Raw genomic sequence first — 22219 nt, forward strand, 5'->3', positions numbered from 1 at the left:
CAAATCATCATTCGTAACCTTTATTAATTTATTTATAGACACATACTTAAAATTTAAAATCCTATTTAAAAACATTAGTTTCCCACCCAGCCTATGAAATAATTTCTTTCTGAAATCCTTCACTTGCATCAACAAAAGCATACTTATCCACCTGAGTGAGGCTGACCACCCAGAGCATGTCACCCTCACTAGGTGTCCAGAAGATGGGATGTGGCCCCCAGTGAACCCTGTAGGATGTTGGTACTGGAAGTGCCACCCCAACCCACCACACTGCCACGTTCACAGCAGCAAGGCAGCTGGCTTTTCCATCAGCCTATAATCATATATTTGTAGCCACTTAGTAATCCCCCTTTTATTAGTGATCTTTGAAATGTTTGTTTATAACAATACTTCACACTTATAATTATGAGGTCTGCCTCCCACCAGAAATAATTAACTAAGTTCATGTTAAGTTTCTCTGCCTCTTTTCTTTTTAATACTGTCAAGGGACTTCTAGAACTATCCAGATTCAGTAATGACTACAGTTTTTTTCCCCCACTCAGGCTGAAGTATCCTCAAACTATACTTTGTTGTTCAAATTAAAGTATATAATGAGAAAGCTGTGTAACTTTAGAAAGAATTCTGGAAAGGCAGTTTTCAAGAGGGAGGAGGGGAAAAAAGAGACTGCCTCATATCCCACCATGTACAGCACACTCTAGACAAATCCAACACAGGAAGCCCAAGTGATCAGCCACAGCAGAGCCAGAAGTGGGCACCTCAGCCAGCCTGGCCCAGTGCTCACGGGCACAGAGAGCTCTGAGGAGCAAGGCTCCTCAAAACATTCACTGGGCATCTAAGGCAATGCCAAGCCCTTAGTTCACAGTGAGGAAGGTCCGTTTATCACCTGGTGAGCCCCACTGGGAGCCAGGTCATGGACTCGCTCTCAGAGCCAAGAAAGCAGATGGCAGGAGTTGGCACTGAGCACAGAAAGACACCAGATTCCCAGGAAAGCCTGAGGTCTGCTTAGCATCTTTCCTTTTACTGTGCCTTTCAGCCATAATATTCTGCCTCACCTCAGGCCCAAAGCAATGAAGCCAATGACCAAGGACCAAAACCTTTGAAACTGAGCCAAAATAAACCTTTCTTCCTTTAAGTTGTTTTTCTCAGGCATTTTGTTCCAGCAACAAAAAGTTAACTAACACAATTGTTACCAGATTGTCCAGCTGTAGGATCTGTTACCAGATTGTCCAGCTGTAGGATCTTCCTCATCAGTCTCCTTGATTTGTTCTTCTTTGTGTGAGAATCATTCAATGCATGACCTATGACTTCCAAAGAACACTGCAGTTTTACAAGTGACACTCAAAAGGAAGCACCTGAGCAATTCCTGCTTCAGACAGGCAGGCAGGTGGCCTTGGTGGGGGTCCTGCCCACCCTCCCATATGCCATCCCTGTGCAGAGTCTCAGTCCTGACTGACCCCCTCACTGTTCTCCTGGCTCTCGGGGATGGGGATCCCCATAAGGAATCCCTGAGCTCACTCTGCTAAGCTCAGGCCTCAGACCTAGGGCAGACGCTACCTGCTCTCCTAGAATCATGAATGTCCCTGTCCAGTGCTCCCCAAGACATACACCTACCTGTAGAGAGAGCACAATGGGAAACCTAACGGGCCAACCTGTTAATACTCACAAATTTATTTTGATAAATATGTAAAATACTAGAAAAATAAACAAAACAAAAACATTTTAGTACTTTGATTTCACAGATATTGCCTAAGAAGAGACTAAGGAGAAAAAAGTAAGTCAAAATATATATTAAGTACATAATAATACTGCAGGCAGTTATAGGATATTGGCAAAAACCACGAAGGAAACACTTAAATGACCTAACTTTGGACAGTCGCTGCTTGTGTCCAGCACTTCCTTCTGCGGACAAGACGGTGTGTTTGTGCACAGTACTAGCAGCCAGGAGGTTCCAGTGACTGAGTCCCCTTCTTTCCCATGTTTCCTAGGTCTCGACGACTGATGTCAGTCCTGAGCCAGCTGACTCTAAAGTCCCCCACTAAACCCCCTCCTCTAAACCCAAGAGGTCACACCTGCCAGGGTGTGCCCAGGACACGCTACTTCTCTAAGCTACTCCAGGACAGGCTCAGCTATAGCAAACAACAGGCACACAGCATGAGATGGGCACACAACACACTGGCACCTGCTCTTCATGGGACCATAAGGAAATGAAACAAAATATATGTCAGGCAGCAAGGAAGACAAACATGAGCTCATCTGATTCTAACAACTGTGTCCTTCATGAAGGAGGCAGCCAGGGCTGGAGAGGTGAAGTCACTTGTCCAAGGAAACTAGGTAGGTGGCTGAGACCCAGACTGAGCGCTAGGCCTTGATGATGTCAGAGCACACAGGTGTCTGGTGGGAGAATAGGCCTCTCTTACTTCCTCACCATGGGTGGGGCTATCACTGAGCATGGTACTGCAAGCTCCCTCCAAAGAGGTAAATCTCTCTCGCTGCCTTTAACATTAAACTCCAGTGTAGACAAACTCATCATTCCCCCAACCTAAATGTAAGCCTTTTCCTGGACAGATCCAGAATCCCTGTGCTGTTCACCACCTCCACGAGCTTCCACCTCCCTCCCCAGGCCAGGAGTTCAGCCAGGACAATGACTTCCTCAATGCTGTACTCCACACATGGCCAGAGTGATCCTGCAACTTTCACTCAGCCAACACCAGAAGCCTGCCATCTGCGCTCCCTGCCAGCTGTACTCCCCAGGCCCTCCCCACCTGCACCCTGTACCTAGCTTCCTGCCATCTTCTTGCCCAATGTGCTCAAAGCACCTTCTCCGTGAGGTTTCCCTGTCCATCCAATTAACACTCCCAACAACATGTACTTCTTTAAAAAAAGAACCTGAAACAAAAAAACAGCAAGATGGTAGCATTTCTTTAACCTATATAAGAAGAACAGAGACATGTTACATTTTTTGTGAAATTTTCTGCTTTGATTTGTTTTATAATGTAAAATTTTAATTCATAAAAAAAAATAAAATACTACATAAGAGGAGGGAAAGTAGGATCATACGATTTAAGTTGGCTAGAAAACTCCGTAATGATAACCTGAGGGAGTGAGCATTAAGCACCCTGCCAGGTCCTGATTCTCACAGGTTCTAACTTGTGGGTTCAGGATCATATAGGGTTATGAAGCATTCCTTGAGAAAAATCAAGGAAGGGATCCCAAGAATATTAAAAAAAAAAAAAAAAAAAAAAAGAAAGTCATACACACAAAGATATCATCTGTGGCATTATCTGTAGTACAAAATAATCAGAGACTCACAGAACAGCTTATAAAAGAAATATGACAACAACTGAGGCTATGGTCACATGAACAATAAGCATAAGACTGGCCTGTGATCCCAACAACTCCAGAGGCTGAGGTAGCAGGGCACCAAGTTTGAGGCCAGTCTAGCAACTTCATGAGATCTTGTCTCAAAATAAAGCATTAAAAGGGCTGGGGATGAACTCAGTGCTAGAGTACCCCTGAGTTCAATCCCCAATAACAAAAAAAGAAAAAGATCTAAATAAATAAACAAAAGACAAGATAGCAATATGAAGAAGTTATGCCCTACACCACCACATGTGGACAGTGGACAGAATTCCCCTGCCATGCCAAAATCAGGCCTACAAGAGACAGGAGCTCAGGGGGCACAGGTGAAATGAAGATGGTTTGTGAGAACATGACTTAGTGTCAGACCCTTTGCAGAAGCAAGTCAAGAAAGCTCTCCAGAGGTCCCCTCATGCCCACTTCCCTAAGCATCTTCTCTAGATTCTCACAATCCCCTCCCCTCTGCAGGCCCAGGCTGTGTCTCTAAACTGAGCACTGTCATGGGCCAGTGAGATGCCTATTCTCAAGCTACAACAAATCCAGATGTACACATGTCACAGAAGAGGGCTCAGAAGCCAACAGTTTCAGAAAACAACAGGTCAAACAGCAAGGTGACATTTTATTTCCCAGAGCCAGCTACTTAAGATAAAGCTTCTGCCTTAAAAACAAAACATTTTACTTTGCATTTGCTCTAAAAAAGTTTGCCACTCTCCTAGAGAACCAAGTGAATAAATAACTTCAGTCACTCATGCTTCTGCTCAGAGCAAACACCACTGGCTGAGTCTCAAAAACAGAGAAGGAAAAATAAGAGACCCAGAATAGCCAAAGCAATCCTTAGCAACAAGAGTGAAGCTGGTAGCATTACTATACCAGACTTTAGACTAAACTATACCACAGAGCAAAAGTAACAAAAACAGCATGGTATTGGCACCAAAATATACTGGTAGAACAATGGTACAGAATAGAGGACACAGAGTCTAACCCACATAACTACAATTATCTTATATTAGACAAAGGCACCAGAAACGTACAATGGAGAAAAGATAGCCTCTTCAACAAATGGTTCTGGGAAAACTGGAAATTCACATGTAACAAAATGAAATTAAACCTCTATCTCTCACCATGCACAAAACTCAATTCAAAATGGATCAAGGACTTAGGAATTAAACCAGAGATCTTGCACCTAATGGAAGAAAAAGTAGGCCCAAATCTCCATTATATCGAATTAGGCCTCAACTTTCTTAATACAACTCCTTAATAGCACAACTTTCTTAATAGTGCAAGAATTAAAACCAAGAATCAATAAATGGGATGGCTTCAAACTAAAACCCATCTTTTCAGCAAAAGAAATAATCAGTGAGGTGAAGAGAGAACCTACAGAATGGGAGGAAATCTTTACCACAAACACATTAGATAGAGCACTAATCTCTAGGATATATAAAGCACTCAAAAACCTTAACACGAAAAAAACAATAACCCTCAACAAATGGGCCAAGGAACTGAATAGACACTTCTCAGAAGAGGATATACAATCAATCAACAAACATATGAAAAAATGGTCAACATTTCTAGCAACTAGAGAAGTGCAAATCAAAACTACTCTAAGATTTCATCTCACTCTAGTCAGAATGGCAGTTATCAAGAATTCAAACAACAATAAATGTTGGTGAGGATCTGGGGGAAAAGGCACACTCATACATTGCTGGTGGGACTTCAAATTGGTGCAGCCAATCTGGAAAGCAGTTTGGAGATTCCTTGGAAAACTTGGAATGGAACCATCATTTGACCCAGCTATCCCTCTCCTCAGTTTATACCCAAAGGACTTAAAAACAGCATATTACAGGGACACAGATATATCAATGTTTACAGCAGCTCAATTTACAACAGCTAAATTGTGGAGCCAACCCAGATGCCCTTCAGTAGATGAATGGATAGGGAAACTTTGTTATATATACACAATGGAACATTACTCAGCATTATAAGAGAATAAAATCATGTCATTTGCAGGTAAATGGATGAAGGTGGAGAATATAATGCTAAGTGAAGCAAGCCAATCCCAAAAAACCAAAGGCCATGAATGTTTTCTTTGATATGAGGATGCTGACTCATAATGGCCATGGTCGGGGAGAGCATGGGAGGAATGGAGGAACTTTAGATAGGGCAAAGGGGAGGGAGGGGATGGGAGGGGGCAAGGGGGTAGGAATGATGGTGGAATGAGTTAGACATCATTGAGTCTAACTCAATGAGTTAGTCCCTAAGTACATGTATGAAGACACAAATGGTGTGAAAATACTTTGTGTATAGTGACTTGAGAAATTGTGCTCTATATACATAATATGAAATGAATTGCATTCTGCCATCATGTATGACAAATTAGAATAAATAATTAAAAATAAATAAATAAATATTACTCTTAAAAAAAAAAAAAAAAAAAACAGAGAAGGAAACAAAACCGAACTACCTGATGTCACAGCAAAGGCTGTGAGGTAGCACCACGCCTGGCTGTAGAGAAGGCTAGTGTGGCTGGAGCAATAGCAACCAGGAGAGGAAGGCAGAGAGGTGGGCAACCAGGAGAGGAAGGCAGAGAGGTGGGCAGGGGCCAGAGCCTGTAGACATTACAAACCCATACACAGAAGCTCCTGGCTCTGCAAAGACTCACCCAGCTGAACTTACCATTTGACCGCTCACTTTTCACTGAGGACAGGAGGCCCTGGCCAGGTTGAGTCTTCAGACTTAACAAATGGAAACAAAGTATTCAGATACAGCCCAGGGAAGCCAGAGAGGAACTTCACACCAGGAAGCACCATCCAAAGCATTCTACATGTTGGTGGGTGCCTCTGAGGCTGGACAGCATGTCTTTCATACACCCTGTCTATTAGCTCCCTCCTGGCTGAGTAGGCCTGTACCATGACCCGCTTTGCACAAGCCCATTTGAACAGCAAGACATCCACACACCCACCCCTGTCCTGGTCAGGGACCCAGGACTCTAGTCACAATGCAGATGTCAGCAGTGACTGGCCATACCCAGGACCTAGGACTAGAGCCCCAGTCCACACTAAACACGTGAAGCTCACTTATAACAGGAAGCCATCTGCCAAGATAACAAACACCTCACTTCCCAGCCTCATAGGCCCACGTCTCACTAAGGTATTTCTCAAGTACTATCTTCTCAGGAGCCATTCCCCAGAACTGTGAGCTTCTTCCACTTCTACTGAGATACCTGAAGCTACAGGGTATGATGCTTACTCAGTTGCCCCTGGGCTCAGGCATCATCTCACTGTCACACAACATAGAACACAGCAAAGGATGTGGACTGGGGGATTTCTGTGCAAATAAAGATGAGCCTGAGCTCACACAGCCCAGGTTCAGGCATGGGCACCTGCCCCAGGATCCAAGCCAACGCAGGATAACAGGTGGTGACCCATGGAACAGGACCATGTGACAGTGTGCCAGGGACAGGCATGGCCACAAGACCCAGCCAAGTTTAGGGGTCCTTTACATACAGGTTCTTTAAACACACTCATTTGCTTTTGTCATTGCATCAATATTTTGAGGGAGGTGACATTACTCTGTCCCTTGTATAGACAAGGAAGTAATTCAAAGAAGGTAAATAACCAATCATTGCCTTGCAGTGGAATGAAAAACAGCCAGACCCTAAACCAGGCTCAACTGTAGACTCATTCAAGAAATACACACCACTCTGTCATGAGGCCACATGAGGAGGCAGAAAAAAATCAGACTTGATTTCTTCTCTAAGGCTCCCAGTCTGGCAAATTCACCAACACAGCAGACAAACAAAAAGAAACAGCAGCATCAGAAAAACAGCAGGCCCTCAGAGAAGACAGATCCTCCAAGTGGGACTTTTGAGCTGGACAGTAAACCAGCAGAAAAGAAGGCATCTAGAACACCTACCATGTGTCTTCTAGACCAGCTTATATAATGGGCCCAGAAATCCTTGCAACAGACACAGCAGGACTGGCATTGCAGAGTACAGGACCAAGCAGGAGGCAGCAAAGTATTTCCTACAGCACACAGCTCCCTGCCACAGCTCCCTACCACACAAGGTCAGTTCCAAGAGAAGCCTAGGACCAGGAGACAGGTATCAAGCTCAGAGTGGGCAGGGAAGGGCAAAGCAAGGGACAGGGGAGCCATTCAGAATGGCTCTGGGCCTGCATCTCAGGTGGCCCTTCAGTTTCATTCTGGAACCACCACTCAGGGGGCATAAATCATAGCCATTCGTGTATACAAAACACAGGTAACTGCAGGGCACCAAGGTGGATGGGATCCAAAATAAGCATCTGGCTAGGAACAAAAACAGAGTACGAGAAACAGAGACAAGCACTACCCAGAACTAGCCCCAGAAGTAAACAAAAGGGACAGTAGGCAGGAAGACAGTGAGGCACAGGAACCCCAGAACCCCAGGTCTGGCTGTAGCCCTGTGCAAGTTGTTGGACCTATTTGGGCTCCAACTTCCCAAGGGTAACATAAAGGGACTGGACTTCTTCCAACTGTGACCTCCTGTGACCTGCTGCCAAATGAGGTGGATGGGGTTCAAATATCACAGTCCTCTAACACGTACCAAAGTGAGGCTCCCAGCTGACTCCACAGTGCAGAACCCAGAGGGGGAACCAGAAGAGTGTCCCATGCAGGCTCTGGGATACCCCTGCTCTTCACAATCCACCTGGAGGCCCTCGACCAGCTGACAAGGGGACATGGACACATGTGCAAGGCCCCAGCAAGCATAAAGGCACCCCAGCTCTCACACAGCATTCCCTGTTGCAGAGGGACAAGAACAAGTCACCAAAATAAGCAGGCATTACAAGCATTAAGACACTGTGCTCAAGAGTCAGAGGGCTGGGTTTCAACCTCCACTTGGCCACTTGCAGTTGTATAGCTCTGAGCAAGCCACTTTGCCTGCTCTGGCCCAGGAGCCTCACCTGTGCAACCTCTTCCCAGAGGAGAATACTTCCTCCTCCCAGGAAGATTGCTCTGAGGACTAAACAAGAGGACTAAAGTAGGATCTAGCAGGGTGCCTGCCACTCAGGAGCCAATGGTGTCAATTGCTGCTATCACTGACAAATATGACAGAGAGCTGAGAGAGCTTGGGAGAGTCTATGCTCCTCATCCCTCATCCTCCTCGGGACTGAAGATCACCTTGGCTTCCAGAAGAGGCCAAGAAATTAAACAGTATCTCACTGGAGATACCAGCCAGGAGGACGTGGTCAGGGCCATTCCAGGGACTATCCCCAAAAGAGGTGAAAATGGCTTCAAGGTCCTCATCCCTTACCTCCTGTTAAGACAAGGTCTGGAAGAACAGGTGCTTTGCAGCTTCCTAATACCCACTTTACACACACCAGTAAGAAAGCTCCAGGTACAACTCAGAGCTGAAATGTCCCTCCCCACCTGCTACTGTTTCAATAAGTATCCCCCAAACGTCTATGTGGTAAAGGCTTGGTCACCAGTCCACGATAGGGAGAAAGTAGAATCTTTAAGAGGTCTTCAGGTCACAGGCATTGTGCCCTTGAAGAGAACACTGAGACTCCAGCCCCTTCCTCTCCCTCTTTCTATTCCCAGTCATAAAGTAAATCGTTTGCTCCACCATTACCATCTGAGCACCCCCACCAAAGGCCTAAACACAATGGGCACACCTGATCATGGACTGGAATTCTCAAGAGAGCCAAAATAAACCTTTTCACTTTATGATTATCTCAAGTATTTATTACAGTAACAGACAGCTTGACGAATACACAATCTTACAGATGAGAAACTGAGGTTCAGAGACACTAGAAGTCCTTATCCATGGAAACCAGGACAGGAGAAAGACCTAGAACTCAGGATCACCAATCCCTAGGCAGGCTCTGCCCACATATTTAACTGAAAGTGTATGCCAGGGGAAGGGGCAGAAAAGCTCATTAAGACACTGCTTACCAGCTGAAGACTCTGGGCAGATCAGGTAACCTCCCCAGCTGTCTAAGGTGGGGGAGAGAGCGGGACCCCTCCCATATCTCCCAGGCCAGCATCAGCAGCATCGGTGTTTCTTCAAGCTAAGCAAAGGGGATGGTTCTGAAGAAATCTCCAAAACCCCAGAATCTTCCTGGCTGGTCTCAGGCTGAACACATTCTCAGAGAACTCTTGTCAAGAAGTACAAAGGAGCTTTCTTCACAATCACGAGGCCCTTCTGTATGGCCAAGGGCTCTAAATCCTACAAGTCTGAGAATCTTCTCACAGAATATGTGAGGAGCACCAATGGGGTCTCCCAAGCAGCCCCACCTCATATTTCCTGTGGCTACAGGATACGGCACATACTTGCATTTACACCTCACTGCCCACTTTACACACACCAGTAAGAAAGCTCCAGGTACAACTCAGAGCTGAAATGGCATCTATCTCCTCCGGCCCAAAAAGCTTGTGCTGAGTCTTGTGCCACACAAGGTCCTGTCCAGCACTACCCACCAGAAACACAGAGTGACGCAGGACACTGCCTCGGGCCTGCAGCCACCTGCAGAGGCACCAGTATCAGCAGAATGGGAGTCAGAGGCAAAGGGTCACCAGGGTGAGGGGGTCAGAGGTGGATCCCCCCCACAGAAGACACACAGAGCTTCCTCTTGAGGAGTGAAAGAGTTAAAGAAAGGAAGGAGGATGCATGTTCTGGGGGAGGAGGCACCTGGGCACAGTCCCACATGTATGAAGTGGTAAGAGGCACACTGCAACTCTAGTTGTGGAGCCCCGGGAGAGCCAGGCACTCCCAAGATGGAAAGGTAGGCAGTCCCTGCTCTGGAGTCCTCCTGCCTTATGATTCTGCCAATCCAGAGAGTAGTACAATCCCTCAGCCTGGCTGTCCCTGCTCTATCTATCTATCACAGAAATGCATACTCAAAGCTCCAGGAACCCCTGGAACTCTCTGCCCTGTGTCTTCCTGCCCTCCAGACCATAGGTGGGCGGACCCTCAAAGCCTGTGCCTGAGCCTGTATGGGTTTTCTCAAACCCTAACCAATCCACCTGTCTACCTACCAGAGCCATCGAAACTCCTCCAGAATCCCACCTGACAGGAACCAAGGAGCCTGACCATGTGGGCAGGTCTCACAGAGCGCATATCCCAGAATGCCACAATGATCTAACAAGAGCAGGGCCACTTCATCACATCCATGAGGTAAGAGCCACAGGATATGAGGCCTGACACCCTGTTCAGGGGGATGAGGCAAGAGCCAGGGCCATGAACAAGCTCTGGGATATGTGGTCTATGTGGAGAGTGGAGGTCTCCCCAGTGGACTGGCCTTTCGAGAATCATTTGTAGTTTACCCTTGACTAATGCCAAAAAAAAATTTGAGCCATTCGTGTGCAATCAGACCAAGAAAACCAAACAAAAACTATCAAGAGAGATAAACAAAACATCAAACGTCACAATAAACAAGTTTGAATTGGAACCCTCTAGAAATTAAAAAACATTCACAAAGAAAACTCCACCCCACCCCACACACACTCAAAGACCTTCCACATTGCCTACAAAAGACTACAAGCACAGACTCCAGTTTCACCATCCTGGCAAGAAACTTGCACTGCTCTGAACAGCGGACGGTGAGCCAGGCAAGCACTGGGCTGAGTGGAAGAGTGGTACTTATCAGGGGCTCTTCATTCCAGCAGGAAAGAGAAGGCATGGATGAAACTGAAAGTCAACTAAGGCACAGTGTTAGTGCCTGGAAGACACAACCACGTGTTGTTAAAGGCAGGGGAGGGTCTGAGGAAAGAACTGTAGTTTGGGGAACTGCAGAAGACTCAAAAAAATATGAGGCCCCCCTGAAAAAAACCTGGGCTGAAGGCTGTTTTGCAAGCTGCATTGCCCTCCAATTGAATTAACAAGTGTGTGCCTTCTAAAATGCTGAGAAAAGGTTCCCTGCTCCCAGAACACCTACTAGAGTCTGCTAGTAGCAGGTACCACTTACCAGCTGCCTGCCAAGTGCCAGGCCCTGTGCCAACACATCTTCATCTCACAGCCACCTTGTAAGGTCAAGTGATAGGATGAAGGCTCAGAGGGCCTACATCCAGCGCCACAATGTTTCCAAATGTCTCAGGCTGGATTTGAACCCAGACTCTAGACATCTCCCTTGCCAACCAAGGACAGACTTTGCCAGAGTCAGAAAGGGCAGTGAGCAAATGTAAGGAGCAGTGTCTCTGCCCCCAGATACAGGACTGGGGAGGAAAGGAGGGGAGAGAGCACACCTATAGTCCCAACCTGGGGCCTGGCCTTGAGGTCAGCAGGAGGACAGAGGCCAGACTCTGGGACACTTCAACCCAACAGCAGAGGATTGCTTTAATTGCTTTAACAGGGCTGCTTAACAGTAATCACCCCAAATAAATAAAACAAAGGCTTTAATTTAGAACACATTAAGTTAACAGCAGGCATCTGCCAGCTGAGAAGGTCTGAATTAGTTGCTCAAAACAGGTACAGAGCTGTTTCTTGGGGTCAGAGCCTCTAGGTTAAGGCCCCTGTGGGCTCAGGGAGAGGGGTGGAAGGTGATACTGCCACTGTTCCTCTGGACAGATCCTCTACAACACACAGGCCAGGGGAAGTGGTCAGGGGAACAAAGGCAAAAGCCCTGGACAGGAAAGGTATGAGAAAGGGCAGGGAATCCTTCCAGAGGGCAGGAGCAGGAAGCCTGGGTCTGGGCCCCTCAAGCAGGTAAGCTCCCAGGGCAGGGGCCTCCCTCTGCCAGAAAGAGACCTGCACTGGGATACTGGAGATCAGTCAGTGAGGTGGGACTCTGAACCCAATGACAGCTAGGAACCCACAGCTCCAGCTATCAAGCCATCAGACCTGCCAGAGCTGAAGGGAAACCAGGCAAACCGTGCCACCCTGCCTCTTGAAGACTCTGGACCCAACTCCCCACTGGTGTCAGGGTCCACAGGCCACTCCACCTTCAGGCGGCGCTAACAGGAGCATTTCCTACATAGGAGTCAGAAGGTATGATGGGCCCCCAAAAGAGCTGTGAGGCTACATGGGCAGCTCCGGGCGGTCCCAAGAAGGGAACCATAAAAGGCAAGGTGGCCGCCTGTCCACTCCAACCTCTGCGGGTGAGGCCAGATCCAATCACCCCAGCTGCTTGTTCAGCCACCTTTTTCTAAGGGCCTTATAAAAGCAGGTTTATAATGGCACAGGAAAGAAAAGACCTCCCACTGTCCCCACAATGACTCCCTCTCTCTAGTCCTCCTCTCTAAAGCCAAGAGGCACAGACTCAGGAGAAAACAGACACGCTCCACTGTAGCCTAGGCAGAGGCAACACAACCTCGCAGGCCCAGGGATCCCAGCGCGCCAACGCGGTGCCACGGCGCCCTCCAGCGGCCGCCGCCGGCCCTACCGCTGCCCGGGGCCCCAAGGAGGACAAGCCCAGCATGAGCTACCTACCTCCTCTAGGCCTGGAGGCCAGGTACTGATTGTAGCCATCCTGGTCCTCCCGTGAGGTTTCCAGCTCACAGCTCCCGGGTCCTCCAGCACAGGACAGCTAGAAAGCTAGCCCCAGGGAGGATTCCGCCTCCTGGTCAGGCGGGGCCTCCCCTCCCCCTGTGAATCTGATCCAGAGGAGCAAGGGAGACCTGCTTGGGCCAGGTGAAGAGAAGCGGCAGATTCTGGACCCAACCTTCCAGAAGGGACCCCAGACTGCTGGTAACACTCAAAACAGAGGAGGGAAGGGCCCAAACTGGTTCCAACCCCAGCTATGAGGCACTGAGTAAGTCACTGCCCCTCTCTGGCCTAGGCTTTCAGCTTAGCACCTGATGCTGCGCCCGGAGCTTCGGAGTTCCTTTCCTGCTCCCACAGGGGTTCTGCACCCCTCGAGCGGGTAAGAGGGCTCCCAGTACAGCGCAGTTTTTGTGCAGAGGGATGCTCTTACCTGGGGTGGTTTAGTAGCGGGATGACACAGATTGCGACGTGGGTTACCACCAGCACCCACACCCACAGTCCCTGTGTGGAGCTGCTGGCTCCTCCTAGTCTGAGCTCAGGAAGTCTAGACCTCTCAGCCTAGGTCTTTCACCCCTCCATCACCAGTCACAGTGATGGGGCTCCAGAGGTGTAGGTGAAAGCACTTTCACCAACTCCAAAGTGCTGAACAAATGTTATTATTCTTCTAGTCTTCATATTAGCAGTACCCTCTCATTGATTTGGAGCATCAAATTACTCTGTGCATCTTTCCAGTGTTCTTGAGAGTATGTACAATATCAGAGATATTATAAAATGTCTTTCAGGTAGGCAAGGAAAGTATTTTTTCTTATAAAACACATTTTGGTTAAGTATATATGAAAAATACCAAATACATTAATCCAAATGTATTTATCAACATGTAATCATCTCATTATTAGTCATTAAGGAAAGGCAAATCAAACCCAAAGTAAAATACTTCTTCACATCCACTAGAATGGCTGTAATCAAAAAGATAGTAACCAGTGCTGCTGAAGGTGTGGAGAAATTGGAATACTTTTACACTGCTGGTGGGACGGTTAACTAGTGCAGGTACTTTGGAAAAGTTCAGCAATTATTAAAGGTTAAAAAGTTAACATACAACCCAGCCATTCTATTCTGAGGTCATACCCAAGATATCTGAAAACATATGTCCACTCAAAAACTTACCAAAAAATGTTCATAGCAGCACTATTCATAATAGTCTACAAGTGAGAACAACACAAAATTCCATCAGCTCAAGAATGGACAATGTGGTATATCCACACAAAGAAATACTATCCAACTATTAAAAGGAATGAAGAAATGGCATGCTACAATGTGGACTTTAAAAACATTATGACGGACGCCAGACATAAAAGGCTTCATATTGAATGAGTCCATTTATAACAAATATTCAGATTAAATGAATTTATAGACACAAAGCAGATTAGTGACTTCTGGAGACTAGGAGCAGGAGGATGGGAAGTGACTGCTAATGAACAGTTTGTCTGTGAGATGATGAAATGTTCTGGAATGAGTGATCATGGCTCTATAACCTTGTGAGTATACTGAAAACCACTTAACCGTATACTTCAAAGGGAAAAATTTTGGGTATGTGAATTTCATCTCAATCTTTACTTACAAAAAAAGAAATTATCTCTTTAAAAATGGCCTGGAGGAACAGAGAGCAGCCAGGAAGTCCCGATGAACTGCTGATGCTCAAAGTGAGAACATTTCTATCAGTGCATTAAAGTCCAGCAGAATTGGGCTGGGTTTGTAGCTCAGTAGTAGAGCATTTGCCTGGCATGTGTAAGGCACTGGGTTTGACTTTCAGCACCACTGACAACTTAAAAATAAATAAAATAAAGTCCACTGACAACTTAAAAAAAAAAAAAGTCCAGCAGAATTTACAAACCACCCCTGTATCATTTCATCTGTGACATCCCTGGTCTATGTTGTGATATATGCCTTATAATTTCAATACACTTGTGGAAATACCTAGAGTTTATTGCATTTAATACAATAATATATAGTTAATGTATTATAGTTATTCCCTACAGACCTATGATTATAAAATCTCTCAAGAGAAATGTACCTTGGCATACAAACTACTCCAGTTGCTTTCATGAGTATATTAAAATTTAAAAGAGTATCCCTAATAAATGTACTTGGTGAAACTCACGCTGTTCTCTAAATGGCATAAAATGCCAGCATCGTCTCAAAGAGCTTCTTACTTCAGAACACATTTCTAAGATCACCTCTTTCCCAGAATGTCATAACATAGCAAAAGGTTTCACACAAAGATGTAAGACACCTGCTACTGGGTCATCAGCACCAGTCCCAGTATCACCTGCCTGTCATCAGCTTCCTCAGCAACATAGCCAGCACTGGGGATCCTCACTTTGGGGCTTTTCTCAAGCCCCAGCTAGGAGCTTTTTCAAGCCATTCACAGGTTGGTTTGTTTTACGGTGTTGGGATGGAGCCCCAGACCCTCCCATGGTAGGTAAATGCTCTGCCACAGAACTGTACCCCCAACCCAAGTTTTGCTCTTGCAACAAAAGACCTGGGGTGCCCTCACAACAGAGCTCTAACATTTTTCTGGTCATTCTCAGTGACTCCTAAGTACCTCCTCCTGGAATCCAGCAAACACTTGTAAGTGAGGAAAGCTCAGCTGTCTTCTCCTAACTTGTCCTCAAACATGTGCTACCCAGTTTCAGGACCTGACAAAGGGTGAACTCTGACAGAAGAGCAGACCATTGAGAACCCTTTCAGGATGTCTTGGGTTTCATCCACACGGCCATCAATTAGTCCACTACCAATACTTATTGGGAGCCAAAAGGTACCCAGAACCAAGTGGAGATCATAATGGTGCTAGGGAGAGAGACAGCACCTCTGTTTCCATTGTTTCAGACTTCCACTAGGAGAGGGCCCTACCAGACCAACACCCTGGCCTCCTGTACCCACCTACACCCCACTCCCCACCATACCCAGACTACTCCTTAAGGCAACAGGAGAAGCTCATTTTGATGGGTGGGTTTGGGTGGCATTTCTGCCCCGGGCCCTAACTCTCTTCTTCTCCTACCTATCCCTTCAATGAGGCTGGTGGCTGTCCACAGCTACCTGCCCCTCCAGAAGTCTGTCTGTTTCTTGGTTCCAGGTTAGGGGCTGCTTGCTCACTGTGTCTGTCACTTTCAACTCAGAAATAGAGATGGCATTTATGGGTTTCCTAAAACCTGGTAGATAAAGAAGGTTGGGAAGTTCTCTGCCTTCATGGAGTGTATATTCCAGTAGGGAGGAGGCTGGACAGAAGTACACAGGACATGTGGAGTACTCAAACATGTGGAGACCACTCCCACCTGAGGCCTCTACCTTGCAGTTCTCTGAAGAAATCCCCCCTCCCGCATAGCTTCCGCCTTCCTTCCTTTAGGCCCTGCTGGCATGTCACCTGGTCAGTGGGCTTTCCCTGAACAACTCCCCACCTTTAACACCCACACACTCCCTATCCCTTATCCCATGGAACTTACCACCACTTGACTCCATCACCCACACCCCCCTCCCAGGACCCCAGAACATAAGCTTCATAAGAGCAGGGATTGTTCTGCTCCTGCTGTTCATAGGTACCCAGCAGAGTTCCTGGCACAGGGTAAGCACTAAATGACACCTGCTGAATGAATGAACAGAAGAATGATGGCTACAAAAGACATGCGCAGGGTGATGGGAAAGATGGAGGCTGGCATGAGAACTGTCTTAGAAAAGGGGTTCAGAAGATGAACAGTCAACATCTGAGAGGATAAATCAGATCAGTGACAGTGCAGGAGAATTACCCATAAAGATAAATACTGCCATACTCCCGGGAGGGTATCAACAATGGCTGGGTGGGCCTCACAGGGCCCCTACAAGGGATTGGCCACATTGGGGAAGAGGGATGAGATGACCATAGGGTCCTGTCAGTGCCAGACAGGAGGCCTGCTCACTATGATTATTCTCCAAGTCAGCAGAGTAGCACAATGTCATAAGACTGGACCCAAAACCAAAGTCACAGCAGTACTGAGCCAAACTGGATTAAATTTTTACAGCAACAAATGTAATGGCTAGAGCTCTGGTAGACATCTTGGATCAAAAAGACAAGGGATACTCCCTAGAGATGTTGAAAAGTGAGCTAGAATGAGCCCCTGTGCCAGTCAGGTATGCCTCCCACTAGACTTTGTTAGATGAGAAATAAGCTCAAATAGGAACAATCTTATGCTAGTGTAAGCCAGCGTTATGTGGGGTTTTCATGGTATGCTGTCAAACCTAAGAAAAGGAAGATTCATGAAGGAATAAGTCTTGATCTAAGGCTCTACCATGTGAGATTCCACTTGACAGCGTGAGACAGCAGATGGCTCAGAAGCAGAGTGAGCAAAACTCCAAAAGCAGGGACAGACTTTCCTACAGGTCAGGGATGAAAGGCTGGATGAGTTCTAGGATGCTGGAATGATCCGAGTGGAAGGGAGCCAGGATAAAAGTAGTATCTTAGCAAGGTGAAGTAACAGCCCTCCCCAAAAAAGCCTAGATAAAAGAAAGCAGTCAGTCCAATGGTATGGAAGGCTTGCTATATGCCAGGATCTGTGCTCCCCTGGCCTGGCTGCAGAGGTCAGAGGCCTGAGCCAGCTCTGAAGGGTCAACAGGAGATACCACGCATTCCCATGCCAGCCTGCATAGCTCCATCCAAACAGAGATTCTCAGATCCCACCAGAAAATTCTGACTTTCAGGCTAAGGCAGGGCCCAGGTCTCTACTTTTAATAGGTGCCTCCATGTGATTCTGATACAATTAAAAATGGACTATAGGGTAAAGCAGATCCTTTTCTGGTGCTTGGAACATAGCAGGTTCAGGTGTTTGCTAACAAATACTTCTAACCTGTTATAAGGATAACAAACCAATTTTTAAAACGCTTTCAATAACAGTCAAAACAAGTTTTGGGGGGTATGTGAATGATTTTTAGCTAATATTTAATTAACCAGAATGTATTTAATAATAATGTCATTAATAATGTTTTCTGATCTATCTCTGCAACTATATCAGCTAAAAATGTTTTTGTGTCATTTGAAAATGGCCTGAGAAGAGACCTCTGGGTATAGGTACAAATCTTATGCCAGCTCACCACAGCCCTTCTCTGCATCTTGCAGACATGGTAGAGACCCTGAGACTACCCTCAGGGAGAAGGAGACCCCCAGGTGTCTCCACATGATTGGGTGGCCAAGGAGCTACCTTCCTCTTCCCAAGGTATTCCAGCACACTTTAAGTCAATTCTCTCTCAGAGTAAATTGCTCTCTGGACCTCATTTTACAAAACACAAGTGTTAAAGTGCTTCTGAAGTATGGCACAAAGAGAAAAACATTGGCCTAGGCCACTGTTCCAGCCTCATCTGCGTCAGTAACTTACCAGGTGGCCTTGGCAAGTTTCTTCACCTTTTGTGCTAGATGCTCTTAAAGATCCCGTCCAGCTCTGACACAGCTTGGTAAGGATTTATACTTTCCTTCTTCCTAATCAATACTGAAAAAAATAATTCTCTTCATAAAAAGTCACTTATATATGTAAAACATAGTGTTAAGTGCTGGGGAACATAGCATTTAAGAGATGTCAAAGTCAATACCCATAAAGAGGTATATAGTCTAGCAAGGTACACAGATAATTAATTTAATAATTATACAAATATCACTGTAATAAACATTAGCAAAGTGTCAGGAGCCGTCCATGGGTTGTATGTGGGTCACTGCATAGTAGCCTAATGAGGGGATAGGTCTGGAATTGGGAACCTCCCGTGGCACCCCCACAGAGATTAATCATCTAATGCAGGTGAAGTTTCCCAGAAGTTCTGTCAAAGATCCCTGAGATGGATGTGACCTGCCAAGATGTCAATCAACCTGCTGACTGCAAGACATCAAGAAGCAAGACCCCGCCCTTGAAACCTTATCCCTGCCTTTGATGTATCCTCTTAAATAAACCACAAGAGCCATATTTTCTTTGTCTAGTTCCAGAACCCATATAGATTAGATCTATCAGGGGCTTTGCCTTTTGTAAATATATTTCTGAGTATTTGTGTTTTGTGATTCACTAATTTGAGACTTTTAAGTTTTAGAGTGCTTGGATTCTCCTGGGCAGAAAGAAGAACACCACAATCAGATGCTGGCAGTCGACCCCTGATACCAAAGAAAAGTGTTAGAACTATAAAAGTGTGTAATGGGGGCTCGGGAAATGTTTACCAAGGAAAGAACACTGGAGTTGTGATCTGAGAGCCCAATATCAGTGAATGATGGGGAGGGGAATATTCCAGGCAAAATGAAAGGCATATGTGGAGTGAGTGATTCATAAGGTAAAAAGAAGCATTCCAAAGCTATTTCTAGTCCCAATATTTCTGCCAGACATCATACACAGAGACAGATGATTAGAGGAAAAGAAGAAGACACACAATTCAGCTGGGGTACCTTGGATAACTCCAAGAAGGGTGTGTATCTGAAGATGGTCAAGATTTGGAATGGAGGGGCTGGGGTTGTGACTCAGTGGTAGAGCGCTTGCCTAGCAAGTGTGAAGCACTGGGTTTGAGTCTCAGCACCACATACAAATAAGTAAAATAAAGATCCATCGACAACTAAAAAAAAAAAAATATTTGGAATGGAGAAAGCACCCCAAAAATGGGAAGACACATGCAGAGGTACAAGGGCTAAAAAGTGCTGTACGTGCAACAAGAGCCATGGCTGAACTTCGAATGAGGCAGGTAAAGAACTGACTCAGCAGGTGGAAATGACAACGATGGCCTTCAGGGTGGTGTTTATAGACTTGGTCAGATCCCAGATCTGCCCATTCTGGTCCTAGTACAGAATTTTCCTCTGCTGTAGTACAAGGCTTCTCAAATGTTAGTGTCCTAAGAATCATTATGGGACAGGTTGACCTACCACAAGAATACAATTAGGTAATTTGGGATAGGCTCCAAACCAAAACCCGCATTAGACAGTAAGAACCAAAAATACCTCCAGTCACGAGCTCCAGGACCTGGGTTCTTGACCTTCTCCAGCATGAAATCCTAGCCCAGGTGCCCTCCCCTGGCCATGGTGAATATCCTGATGGGCTAATTTGTCCTGTGCAGGGGACAGAACCTCAATGCAGGAAGGAAGAGAGATGGAGATTTGGGCTTGGCATGTCCATAGGGTCTAAAGACATTCCTAGGGAAAGTGAAGGCTGAGTAAAGAGTGGCCAAGAGCCCAAGAAAGAAGGGATATTCTGAGCAAAGGACACAGCTTGTGTAAAGGCACATTCAATACTGTTAAGATATAAAGTGCATGTAGAAGGAAAGCCAGAGAGGCTGGTCAAGTTCAAAGACAGCTGGGACTTGAAACTGGGACTTGAAACTTTAGGCAACAAAAAGCCACTGCACACCCCTGAACCCTACAGGAACCTGGAAGCAGCTCCCCCTTTAGTCACCAAGCTGGACAGGAAAAGTAGTGGGACACTACTCTTGCCTCATTCCCCTTCGCCCACCAACATCAGTCTCCATTCTAAGATCACCTACTTACTACTCCTATCCAAATATCAGACTTTGGAGCCCCTCTGTACAACTATTGGGTCAAAATAAGACAAGCAAGTTGATGAAGGCAACAGAGACTAAAGGCAACAACAATCCCAGAAGGGCAGACCCAGGTGGTGAAGTAAGTGGATGAAGAGGTGGGAGCTGCCACAGAGCAGGTTGGCTCAGCCTGGGGTATATCCGTACCAGATGTGCTCCCCAGATCATATCCGTACCTCTTGGAGCTTTCTCTTCCTCAAAAAGAGGAACCCGCAATTTCTCTAAATGGGTTCATGACCCTTGAGAGCAGAGAAGAAAGGGGCACAGGGAGGACAAGAGAAGATTCACACTGGCTTTCACTAGATATGACTGAAATACCTTAAGCACTACAGACAAGCGCCAGTTCAAATTGGGACGCTTCCAGAGGCCTCACCAAGAACCTGTTGAGTCGACTGCTCAGATGACTACTGCTACCTTCAAAAGACCAGTTCCACCCTCAGATGGAACCTATAAAAGAGGTGCAGGCTCTGAAAGCACTATTGAACTGGCAATGCGTGCAAACCGGGGTTTGCTGATTCTCCAGGGGATAGCAATGAAAGCAGGGAGAGGGAAGCCAGACCATCAGTTAAAACTGCCGCTCCACTTCTGCACCAGTTGAACTCATTGGGCTCTAGGACACACCCCCAGACAAGCCCTCAGCAGAATGTGACAGAGAAAGTTAGAGTATGGGCGTCGCAAGTGGGCAGTGCCAGGAAGCCCCCAGCTCCGCCCGGTGCCCTGGAGAGCCACCTGGAGTGCTCACTAACGGCAAATGGGCGTGGGATACCCACCAGGAACCCCACTCACCTTGCACTTGAAGCCGGCGGCGGGTGGCAGCAGCTCCCGCAGCAGGGCTTTGGCCACCTCGCGGCTGGCCTCCTCGCTCACAAGTGCAGGTTAAGCACTTCATGTGCCTCGAACTTGGCAAGAGGCAGCAGCGAGTGCAGCGCGACGCGGGCCTTGGCCTGAAGCGCGGCATTGTGCTCCGCCTTGGTGAACATCATCAGCAGGTGGTAGTCCACCGGCCCGACCCCGCCGCCCTCCAGGCTCTTGGCCTTTGGGCCTGGGCTCGGGCCCGGCGCCACGGAGCCCCGCGCCACCTCCGGCGCGGGCGACGAGGGCGCGGAGGGGACACCAGCGCGGGACTCCTTCAGCCTCTTGGTGGCGCTGGAGAAGGTCTCGCGGCCCGAGCCTAGGTAATAGAAGGCAAAGACCGCAAGCGCGGCAGCCAGCAGCAACGCGCAGTAGTGAGACCGGACAGCGCCCAGGCGCGCCATGGCCCGAGCGCATGGGGGCCAGCCTCGGAGGAGGCCCATGAGCCACGAGCCAGGGATTCTACAGCCTCCTAACCCCGGCGTCAGGAGGCGGCCATGGCGGGGGCGGGGCCGCGCTACCCAGAGCCAGTGACGGGCGTTGAAGCGCGGGAGGCGGGGTCAGGGCGTGCCCAACCGCCGCCGGGTCCTAGGTTCCGAGGGATCAAAGCGCGAGGACTGGCTAGGTCCACCACGCGAAGTGGGAGGGGTGGACTGAGGACCCAGGCGTGGAGGAGGCCGGCTAGCTGCACAGTCTGTGAGAACCAGCTCCTCGAACTGGTGACTTGGCAAGACAGCAGCGAGCGCAGCGCGATACCGGCCTTGTCCTGAAGAGTGGCATTGTGCTTCGCTGGACAGCGAAGGTGAGCCTTGAGGGAACTGCGCCCAACACAAGACCATCGGTTTGCATAAAGATACACTGGACGCAAGAAGAGGGAAATATTTTCTCTCTACACATTTTCCCCCTAATATTTTGGAGGTTTTATATCCACTCCCACATCCCTTCACATCTTTGATACTAGCTGTGACCAGGGAATTT

General features: G+C 47.2%; 1 protein-coding gene across 1 annotated transcript in view; it reads right to left on the bottom strand.

Moving 5' to 3' along the window:
• Positions 1-21759, bottom strand: part of LOC144376373 (xyloside xylosyltransferase 1-like) — a 156577-nt gene extending 134818 nt beyond the window's left edge. Inside the window, 2 exon segments of the mRNA XM_078043912.1 lie at positions 21176-21258; positions 21261-21759. Coding sequence (XP_077900038.1) covers positions 21176-21258; positions 21261-21684 — 507 coding nt within the window. The 5' untranslated portion in view covers positions 21685-21759.
• Positions 21760-22219: the final 460 nt, after the last annotated feature.

The sequence above is a fragment of the Ictidomys tridecemlineatus genome, chromosome 3, assembly GCF_052094955.1.
Source record: "Ictidomys tridecemlineatus isolate mIctTri1 chromosome 3, mIctTri1.hap1, whole genome shotgun sequence".
NCBI lineage: Eukaryota > Metazoa > Chordata > Mammalia > Rodentia > Sciuridae > Ictidomys > Ictidomys tridecemlineatus.